At 43.3% G+C, this 11,637-nt stretch overlaps 1 protein-coding gene and 1 non-coding gene across 2 annotated transcripts; one reads left to right on the plus strand and one right to left on the minus strand.

The window, feature by feature from the left end:
• Window positions 1-1,020: 1,020 nt before the first annotated feature.
• On the minus strand, window positions 1,021-1,434 carry LOC142558518 (TNF receptor-associated factor 6-A-like). Its single transcript, XM_075670652.1, has one exon. The coding sequence runs from the start codon at window positions 1,432-1,434 to the stop codon at window positions 1,021-1,023; it is 414 nt and encodes a 137-aa protein (XP_075526767.1).
• A 9,873-nt stretch (window positions 1,435-11,307) lies between these two features.
• Window positions 11,308-11,381, plus strand: TRNAL-CAG (transfer RNA leucine (anticodon CAG)). Its single transcript has one exon. It is a non-coding gene; the product is annotated as a tRNA-Leu (tRNA).
• The last annotated feature ends 256 nt before the right edge of the window (window positions 11,382-11,637 follow it).

Raw genomic sequence — 11,637 nt, forward strand, 5'->3', positions numbered from 1 at the left:
AAAGCGCACAATTCCTCAAGCAAGCACCTCTTACTGTGCGTTCTGTCCGCAAACAAAGTGCACTGCATGGTTCACGCAACGCAACGTTTAACATCAACTCGCCACTCTGGTGTTGAACTAAATGTTGAAGAAATTAAGCATTCGCCGCCAACATCACCGCTAATTATTGTCAATCAAAGAAACCAGCACAGAAAACTTCGCTTACATCGATTCCCGCAGTACGTGGGATCTACATAATTTGGTTTTCCTCAGTTGCATTGTTTCTCTTCTCCCTCCGCATTTTTTGCGGAAGTGTTTCTGATACGTCCTCACGTCCGCTTGACAGCCTGTGCTTAGCTTTTATTATTCCTCATTAGCGAAGTATGTGAAGTCGTAACATGGATGATGATGATGTGTAGTGTTTTATGGCGCAAGGGCCATCGAAACATGGAAAAGACCAAGGAGAAACGTCGCACCTGCATCGATAAAGACAATGGCGAATACGTGTAACGTACCTCTAAAACGTTGGAGACAGTGTCGGACGAACCTTTCGAAACAGCATTCTTTAACGCGGGAAACACGTATACGCTCACTGCTACTACTTATGGTGTCAGACTGGGGCGATGTATAAGGCCAGTTTCTGCTAGTTTTCGCACGAAATGAAACTATATACCGGCAAGTATATACCTATCGTGCACCCAGCCTCGTGGCATAAAGGCTACGTTCGCTGCACTCCGAGCCGCTTTCTATTGTAAATCCTAAAAGAAAAAAAATTGAAAGAAAGAACACCTAGTATATACTTAATCAACGTGATGCGGCAGTTCAGACCATTTCCAGCCGACCACCGTATGGCACGCCAATAATCGGGCAATTCGGAAAAGGAAAAACAACATTTATTAGGCACTCGAGCGGTACAGGCATATCTTGAAAGGCAGCTGCTTCGAAGTTCAGCGCACGTGGTCACAGGCTACGTAATCGCAGCGGTCTAGGCGGCCCGTCGTAAGCGGCACAGGGCTGAGTGATCCACCGTTGACTCCAGGCCTAGGCGCCAGCGATGCTACCAACTCCGAAGATGCATTCCAGCAGGTGATGCTGAAGTTCTCCAAGTTCTCCGTCGAACGGGCAGCCCAAACCGGCATGGAAACACCGCACCGGCAGTATCATAAGAAACGCCAGAGGGAAGTGCGCGTCGACGACGTCTTCCTCCACGAAGAATTCACCGTCGAGGGGACACCAGCCGAAACGGTGCCTGTGTTCGCAGCAGTCGCCATCACAAGCGTCTTTGAGGCACCGACCGCACAAGGTGTGACGGCAGGGAAGCTGCGCAGCATCGGCCGCAAACACCTCGCACTTCGCGCAGATGCACACCGAGGGCAACGGGTGCTCGAAGGTTATGGGTTGCTCGTTCAAGAATTGCCAGTCGTACCCTTGAATGGTGTACGTGGTCGCTTCCATGCTGTAAGCGTTATCGCGGAGATCCTCGCAAGACCCGGATGGCTGCGACGGAGAAGCAGGTTGCCTGTCTGCCCGGTCTCAGTCGTCGTCGTCTGGAGCGGTAGTCGGGTCGCAGGGTCGGCGATGGACAGATTCTCCGTTCCTCTCTGGAAGTTGTGGCTCACTAGGTGGTTCGTGGCAGCCGAGATTGAAGAGCGCCTTTCTCGAAGCTAGTGCTTGCAAGACGATGGGGCAATGATGGGCGCCTCGCTGGCTTCGTCTACGGCCAGCCGCAGGTCGTCAAGGCTGTTCGCGGCGAGGATGTGCGTGAGGTGACGTCGGTCTCACCCGGACGAGCTGAGAGACGAGAAGAGTGTCGCCGAGATGGACACTGTGCCTTTTATAGCCTGGTAGGTGGGGCCTCCCTTCGGGGTCGTGATTGGTCACAAGTCGTTGGAGAGCGGGTATGAAAAATTAACCAATCTCTGGACGAGTTTGGGGCAACAATGGGAGAAAGGCCGGCAAAAGTAAGAGAGAGAGAGTGTGGGACACATACACGCTCATCGTCCAAGGAGGGGTGAACTTTTCCAGGAAAGGCAAACAGAATTTCATTCGTCATCTGTCAGCTCAACAACTACACAAAGAAGAAAGAAGAGAGAGGCTTACAGTTCACGAAGATATTCCAACTCTCTCAATTCTCGGTACTTGAGGAAAAAAATCCAAGCTGTAGTAATTGGTCTAACCATGGTCGCATACCTCTCAACCAGCTGCTCCCACCTGAAAATAGACCATGTTATTGACACCATTTCAGCTAGGGCGCTTTCAGCAAATGTCTTTAGAAGCATGGCTACGCATATTTTAGCTAGTTGCTATTGCACTATATTTTGTAAGTGCTAATAGGCCAGGCTATTTAAAGGCGGAAGGGACGCGCAAACAGATGCACTAGTGAAATATCTATAAAAATAAACGAAACGAATAAGGTGCGCCTATTCGAAATTATATATATATATATATATATATATATATATATATATATAGTGATATCATAAGAAGCCAACAAACACTGGCACCAAGGAAAACATAAGGGAAACTACTTATGCTAAATAAATGAAATACAGAAACGATAAATAAGTGGAATTAATTCCCCATCCAATTTCATGGATAGTTATGTTTCTTAGTAGAACCCTGTGAGTGTTAGCCAGCGCCACCACTCACAAATCTTGGCTGCGAAAATGCTTTATATATATATATATATATATATATATATATATATATATATATATATATATATATATATATATATATATATATACATACAAAAACAGCCGTGGTGCACGCAAGGGCACGTTTAATGTCAACGTAATAAGCGTTGCAAAGAAGTTAAACTTTCGCTGCCGAAATCATCGCTAATTATCGTAAATCAAGGCAACCAGTCCAGAAAGCTTCGCTTACATCCATTCCTACAGTGCGTCGGAACTGCGTAACTTTTCATCTGGAAGAAAGAGAACTTTCGTATTGATTACAATTTTTTTCTTCTTTTGGACGCCCTCCAGTCTCCAAATTCCTCCTTTGAATTTTGAACAACGCGGACTTCGAATGGACCTTCTTTGATGCACATGTATGACGGTTTAGATGTTTCGATCTGATTACTGTGACCCCTGTTACTGGGGTGTCCTTCTCATTCAGTATGTTGGCCTTTATTATACCTGTACCATGTACACCCCTCTACTCTGCAAGGGTTTGACATTCCTAAAAGCTGATGAATGGCACTGTACAATGCACCTGGTTCGCCTAGTTTGGGGAAGGACGAGGAAAGTACATTTTGGTGTGATTCCGGGAACTGCTTCGCTCTCGCCCTTCCTTTCTGATTGAGAAAGGGGAACGTGGGACCCCACGTGGTGCCGAGAGTGTTTTGACGAAGACCAGCCTTGCCTGGCAACCGTGATAAATTTCGCTTGATATGCGGCACTGTTAAAAGTCAAACGGAACGGGCACATCGTCAATCGCCGACGACTGAAGACGCGTAACTGAACCAACGATGCGCGGTCAAACGAAATTAAGGGCACCTGCTTGATTGGTGTTGCTTATTGCTCGTACTGCATGAAATACTTGTTTTACAGCCATGCGACCAGGCAAGTAGTTTCTAGTTTGGTAACAGAGGTCCCTTAAAAATTTACAGGTTGTCAATTACTTGATCGGCTATTCACCCAAAAGAAGCAACTAATTTTGCGACTGAAGCTATAGCACTGGAAAACAAAAACGCCAAATGACGGGACAGTGACAACCAATGACGTTCAGCGCGGGCTATATAATATAGGTTTTCGACAGTCATCGAAATACATACGACAAAATCAGAATTTCTTGTGCACCTTCTTTTTTCGTTCATCAGAAATTCAAGAGAAGCTACAGCAGTCCTGACACATGCAACTTGATGTTCTCCGTTCGAGTGAAAACTGAATTACTTGTTGCCTGGTTGAGCACCAGTTGTGGATGCGTCCATAAAAGGCACTGCACCTACCTAGATCAGCAATGCGTGAAAATATATGAAGGAACAGATTCCAGGCAATTTCGCATATATTATAATTGGGAGCTTCTGCATCGCTTCCGTTTCCTCGTACGCCGTCACTGTCAAGGCAGATATCGATCGGGACGTAGGTTTCAGTTTATTAGCGTGGCAAATATACGTGAATGCATAATAGGACATTCCTCGGTGACGTCACAAAGAGGCGGAGCATGTGCATGAAAAACCGGCTTTAACAAGGCTGAGCACGTGGCAGCGGTCTGCATGTTATGCAAACCATGTCCTTGCGTTCAGAGTTGATAAACCACACCAGTTCATAATACACGTATTATATAACATAGTATGATACAATAACAGTGATCGCGCGAATGCGATGGCTTGGTGTTGCATAAATATATTGACAATAGTGCCATGTAGGAACAAAAATACTTTGTGTCGCGCATTGTGTTTTGTCCTTTTGAGTAACTGTCGACTCGATAATTACAGTTCAGAGTGGCAATTCTTTGAGAGCTCCACAAACAATGGTATTTTTATTGTACCAAGAGTTCCAACATGCGCGCCAAATTCAATGTTCCTCCCGACGTCAAAAAGAAGGGTTTTCACGTGACAGGAATTGGAGGTGGCATTCTCTCAGTACCAAAAACAACTGAATAGAGTTCTAACGAGTAGAAATGGGGTTAACCAAGGGGCGCGGTTTTTATTAGTGATATCATGAGAATCAAAGAAAAAGATACGAAGGAAAACATAGGAGAAATTACTTGTACTTGCTAATTGAGGTAAATAAATGATAAATTAACGGCAGTGAAAGTCGATGAACACACAACTTGCCGCAGGTGGGGAACGATACCGCGTCTTCGCATTACGCGTGCGAGGCTCTAACCAATTGCGCTACCGCGGCGCGGTTTCCCCATCCACTTTCATGGGAGTTTGTGTTACTACTAGAACTTCGGGAGTGTTAGTTAGCGCCACCATTCGCAAACCTTGGCGGTGGACGTGGAACGTCCTTCCTGCCGCAGGCGTCACGAGTGTGCGACTTCTGAATACACTTCGAAAGCTGAATATCACCTCATCATGCCCAAGGAGAAAGAAGCAGGCCGTTCTGAACTTCTTCAAAATACATAAAGTTCCCGTCGAAGAAACGTTCCTAGCAGAAATCCGAAGTTGGCCTGTTTTGTATAATAACAACACAACTATCGAGTGTCAATATAAATTCTTAAATCACCACCTGCCAACATGCCCACCACCCTCCCATCTCTTGTTCAAGACCCGCTGCACTTCCTTCGAATTATCGACTGCACCAACTTTAACCAAATCCTTTCCGACCTCGCTATTCTAGTCACTTTGGATGTTTCTACTCTTTTCACTACAACATACCGTGAAGGAATCGAAGCCGTATCAAAATCCCTCGCAATCAATCCCCAAGCACACGCTCCTGAAGTTTACCTATTGCTCCTTAGGTCAGTTCTCACGCTCAACTATTTCGAATTCCATTCTATTCGCTACTTGCAAACTTTCGGCACCAGCAAGGAAACAGTATTTGCTCCCACGTATGCGAACATATTCATATTAGAGCTGGAAGCAGACCTGTTGAAATCCTGCCCTTTTAAATCCCACACCTATCTTCCTTATATTGAGGACATAACTATAATATGGGAACACAGCAGGAGCGCATTAACCGAGTTAATTAACCTTTTCAATCGCTTTCACCCGAGTATTAAATTTACTGCTCACCAGTCTACTCGTCAAATCAACTTCCTCGGGGCGACGGTCTACATAGAATACGGAAAATTGAGAACGACACTTTTCCGGAAGCTTACGGATAGCCAGCAATATTTAGACTACAACAGCCATCAGCCGTTATACACTGCAAGCAATGAATTTTTCTCGGACTAACGAAACGAATAAGAAGATTCTGCAGTAAAGATAACTATTAAACCCACCACCTAAACGACCCTCACAACGCTAGCTGAAAGAAACTGTCAACAAGTTACTCTCGACACAGCTTATGATGGCGCGTCAAAATTGGAGCGACAGTAGGAATTATCTAAGGAACACCCTGCACGAGAATCTGACAGCCCGGCAGCCTTAATAACAAAATATTCTAATGCCCTCTCAAACATAAACAACATCATACGAAAATGCCAACCAATATTATCAAGTAAGGAGCCTCTGAGAAAAGCCTTCCCGGATGTACCAAGGGTTACCTATCGCCGCAACAGAAACCTTAAACACATGTCACTGCGCTCAAAAGTCAACCAACATCCTTCCCTGGTCATAAAAAATTTGTCGCCTCAAGTGCAAAAACTTGCAGGCACCTTCAAAGTGACATTAAAATTAAAATAACCGCAAATACTTATACACACGAAGTGAAAACTAGCTTTGCTTGTACTAGTTCGGATGTGATTTCCATGCTTCAATGTTCCTTCTGAAAGCAACAATGTATCGGTGAAACGGGACAATCAATGAACGCCAGACTAAACGGACACTACGCGGAAACAGTTAAAAAGCTTCCAAAAGCCGTCGCGGAGCTTTTTAACCAACAAGGTTCTAACTTTGGTTAACCTAAACTCTATATCTTACAGTCAAACCTCAGTTCCGAACGCGAAATAAGATACAGTGAATCATACCTCACCCATAAGTTAATAGCATAACCGCACATTTTTTAGCTAGTTGCTATTGCACCATATGTGGAAGTGCTGACAGGCATTTGAAGGCGGAAGGCATGTCCGAGCTGAAGCACTAGCCAATTATTTATTTAAAAAAGAACCGAATAAGGCGCACCTATCTTTAAGTCACCGTTATATATATATATATATATATATATATATATATATATATATATATATATATATATATATATATATATATATATATATATATATATGAGCATGCCCATTACAAAGAGGCGCACCGTATTCGATCTCTTTTCTTATATAAATAATTAGTTTGTCCTGTTCGTATATGCCTTCCGCCTTTAAATAGCCAGTGCAATAGCAACTAGCTACAGATGTGCAGCCACGCTTCTAAACACAAAAGGTGCAGTGCAGATTTGGTACTATGCTTCACGACAGATACTGCATGGGTGGTTCATTCTATTAAATTAATATTCTTTTTGGGCACAGCATGAAAACAATGAATTCGCGAAGGGGATATCGAGGCTTCTTATGTTTATAGTCGTGTATTCATGCACTTATTTAGTTATTGCTGCGCTCTGTTAATATTTTGCGGGGGTGCAGTGTATGATGATCGTAATAGCGATGGCTGTAGAGCGGCAGAAGTACTTTGTTCCGAATACCAATTGTCTAAAGAATTACCATTGTAAATTAAATTTTTTCGCGCATGCACAGTGGCATTCTCTGAAGCACTGCAGAAAAAAACGACAGGTAACCTCCAACCTGAACACTCTTCATGTCCACTTGTTAGTCGTACTCTGTTTGGCCTACGATAGTTTCTCACGTTAACGCGCTACAAACTGGGATTGGCTATCGCCGTCAGCAAGTAAATCCTGAAATAAAACTAGATAAGGACAAGTAATAAGTCATACTGAATTACTCGAAGCAATGGCTTCTGGCTGTCCCCCTTTCCCCACCCGCGACCCTTCGCAGGAACAATGATATGCAGTTTCATAACTGACTAAATATTCCATCGCGTATGAGTTAAAAGAATAAATTCAAAATTATTACCTGAGGGAACATTTTAGCAGGATGTAAAATATTGACAATACGATCGTCGTGTCGTGTTTGTATATCGTGCGGCACTGATATAATAAGTTCATTATGGCAAATGTTTGTGACACCTGTTCAAGGTTGACGCGTCCTACTTGAGGACATTTATTTCTGCCGATAAAATACGTCTTTAATATCCGGTGTGAGTCAGCGCTGTTCTTCCATTTCTCGCATGTCACTGAAGAACGTGGGACTTATTTCCATGGTAAGTGGTAGTGTCCTGCTGGCGATATTAAAAGTACAAAATTATATTTTTATTTATTCACCGGAGGGGACTTCACGTTGCCAATATTGGGAAAATAAGTTCGAACACACACTGGCATAACGCTGTATTGTTTCCATTCAAGAGCTCCACCTTTACCATCCCGCAATGGTACACACCCAATTACTCTGAGAGGGTTTGGTACTGCAAAATGGAATTCATTGATAACAATGCTTCGCTGGGTCAACAAGAGTAGGGTGTGGGTTATTTCAAGAACAAGAAAGTCGGAATAATTGCAAATGCATTTGTGTTCGTGCTTCCTTTTTCATTGGGAAAGGAAAGGGTAGACGGATCCCATTTGAGGCAGAAATGCCTGTAAACAGGACGTTTTTCGTTGAAAAACAGCTTTGCGTACTTTTTCAAGTTAAAATTGCTCGACGAGCGTCACAGTGAAGCGCGAAACGGGACGGGGCTTGAGTGTGCCGCAATCATGGAGGGGGGGTTGGGGTTGGGGGGTATTTGCAGTCGTGCCTAAAGGACGCCCTTAATAGATAACCAGATACAAGCACCTACGGCTAAAAGTTACCACAGTGGGCGTACAGCGCTGTGTCCTCCTCCGATTCGCTGAACTGTCGAAGCACGATTTTCTGTGGTCGCCGGACTACGTGTGCAAACTTTACGGCGATAGTTTGCCGCAAGTTCTTTGTGTTGAAGGACACCTGAACCATCCGACCTGGATCAAGCTCAAACAATTATTTTCTCCGTAGAAACGCCGCGACAGCATAGCTAACGCTTCATCGTTAAGTCAACGGCAAAGAAGAAAGCCACGAAAATGAAAAAAAGTGCTTATGGGAAGGGAATGCGCTTTTGTGCCTAGCTTTGCATTTATTTCCTGTCTGCAGCACATATTAAATGACCCGCCGTGGTTGCCCAGTGGCTACGGTGCTGGACATCTGAGCACGAGGTCGCGGGGTCATATCCCGGCCATGGCGGCCGCAGTTCGATGGGGGCGAAAACACCCGTGTACTTAGATTTAGGTGCACGTTAAAGAAACACAGGTGGTCACAATTTCCGGAGTCCTCCACTACGGCGTGCCTCATAATCAGAAAATGGTTTTGACACGTAAAACCCTATCATTAATTTTTTTACATAATAAATATCTCTAAGACATAACGTGTTTCCATACAGTAATTTATCAGCTTAATAAATATATAAAGGGTATGAATGCGAGCTATTCAGTACGAATTCATGTAGAAAAGACCGCGCAAAATAATTACGGAGAAGGTAGGAAACAGGACGAGATTGATAATGAAATCATTTCCATCGTGCGAAAATACGCTTCGACGGGTAACAGCCGATAACAAAATCACCCGTGGCACACATGTCTTGCCTTTGTTGCTGATTGCAGCAGGTCATGGCGGAGATGCTGGGCCGACGCATTCATGATTGAGATTGGGGGGTGTCGCGAAGGCATTTATTGCTTAGAAACATCTAGAATACTTTAGAACGCGATTCAAAGCGAAGCTCTCTTTGCCTCTTCTTTCAAGTTTCCCACTGGTGCCGTCTGGCCCACCACGTCGGGTTGGGGCTCAGAGAATTCCATGGATGACAGTGGCGTGGCAGAGTAGAGAGGCGATGCGTGAAACTACTTCGGACCTTACCACGTCGAATGTGTACAATCGCCTGTGTAGCTCCCTGGTCATCAACACATCAACCTCTTGGCAGCTGTAATTATGCCTGACCCCCTCCACGATCGTTCCAGAAACTGAGAGAGAAAAGAAAGCAAGCTATGGGGAACTGCCCCACAAACCTCTGCATTCCTTTCCGCACCCTGCTCCCTCCTGACAAAAGAATCAGTCATTGACGCCCTTTCAGCTATGGTACTTTCAGCTAAATTTTTTAGAAGCATCGCTGCACATTCTTTAGCGAGTTGCTATGGCAACGTGTGGTTCCCTTGCTAACAGGGTATTTAAAGACGAAAGGCACGCACAACACGCAAAGCAGTACCAGCACTTCCTAAAAAATGTAAAAAAATAGGACTAATTGGCGCTAATGCGTAATGGTCCTAATAAATTCCAAGTAATGCTCCAATAGTTCCAGTTGCAAGTACACTTGAATATGCTTTGGCAGCTGGGAATAAGATTGTCGTGCTTCTTCGATACAACATTGATATAGTGCATAGTAGATTTATTAACATATTTTAGATGGGTATTCGTGGGTCTTTCTTGTCATTACATTTATATCATTATTATTTACAACATAAAAATGTTGGAAATTAAAACTCGGTACGGTTTATTGTTGCAGAAGTACGTGTATATATGGTTTTATCGATTGTGCGTTTTTGGTTCACAACAAAATTTTTTTTTCTGGGTTTGCAGGGTTCCAAGGCCGTAAAGGCCGAATCATTTCAACGGCAGCAATATGTCGTCCCGATAGTGTGTTGGACAAGGGCTTTGGGCCCGAATATGTTTTTCTGACGAATGCGGTGTTACGCTTTTTGAATGGTCATTAGAAAGCTTGTGGTCTGTTTTTGAGCATGAAGATAAACAATTTATCTCAGACTTTTAAGCACGAAAGAAAACACAACCTCAAACGTCAGAACTTTGTATTCATGTCCACCTGTAAGACGCGTTTTGCTAGGGCTACGATGGATTCTAACGTGAACGTGTGAAAGAGGCGGTATAGCTATCTCAGTGAGCAAATTTCCCAGAAAATAAGACTAGATAAGGACATGCGATAATTAGTAAGTCAGCCTGGACTATTTCACACGTTTTCCAACACAAATATGCCTCAAAAAAACACTGCTCTGCAATTTCATGTCTTACTTATATTTTTATTGCCAATTACCTTGAAATAGCAATTCAAAATAATTCACTGAATCTTCTGTTCAGCATAAATTAAGAATAGCCAAGCTGGGAGGGAATGCTTGGGAGATTCTAGGTTGTGTTTCCATCAACAGCAACTCTTTCATTTCAGCTTTTTTCCATGTTATTTCGCGGAATATCAGAAACTGTAACCTTATTAGCATAATATTACGCGAATGTACTAGGCTAACTTATTTACCCGTCACTTAACCCAGTTTAATTGCTGGGTTAAGACGCCTGCATTTCCTTGTCACGTGCTAATGACTGTCGTAAAAATTAAGTAGGGAATCTGCTGCATTAGTAACGACAGTTATATTAATTAAATTATTTTCAGAAGAAAAGTTAAGCACTTCTCACGCACTGTGAGAATCGATGTAAGCGAATGTTTCTGAGCTTGTTGTTTTGATTTACGATAATTTGCCAGCGAGGATTCCGGCAACGAAACCTCAATTTCTTCAAAGCGTAGTGCGATATATATCTATATATATAAGCACGTCCGCAGCCAAGGTTTGTGAATGGTGGCGCTGGTTAACACTCCCTGTGTTCTACTAGGCAACCCAAGAAAGTGGATGGGCAAAGGGCGCCGCGGTAGCTCGATTGGTAGAGCATCGCACGCAGGAATGCGAAGGTTGTGGGTTCGTTCCCCACCTGCGGCAATCTGTTTTTTTTATCCACTTTTATTTCCATTAATTTATCGTTACTTTAGTTTATTTATTAAGCACAAGTAATTTCCTCTACGTTGTCCTTGGTCTCAGTGTTTGTTGGCTTCTATGATATGACCATATTATATATATATATATATATATATATATATATATATATATATATATATATATATATATAGACAAGAAAAATTAACTATAGATATAAACAAGTAAACAACGGTTAAAGAACAAAATACAGAATTGATTA

This window comes from Dermacentor variabilis, chromosome 9, assembly GCF_050947875.1.
Source record: "Dermacentor variabilis isolate Ectoservices chromosome 9, ASM5094787v1, whole genome shotgun sequence".
In the NCBI taxonomy this organism is placed as follows: domain Eukaryota; kingdom Metazoa; phylum Arthropoda; class Arachnida; order Ixodida; family Ixodidae; genus Dermacentor; species Dermacentor variabilis.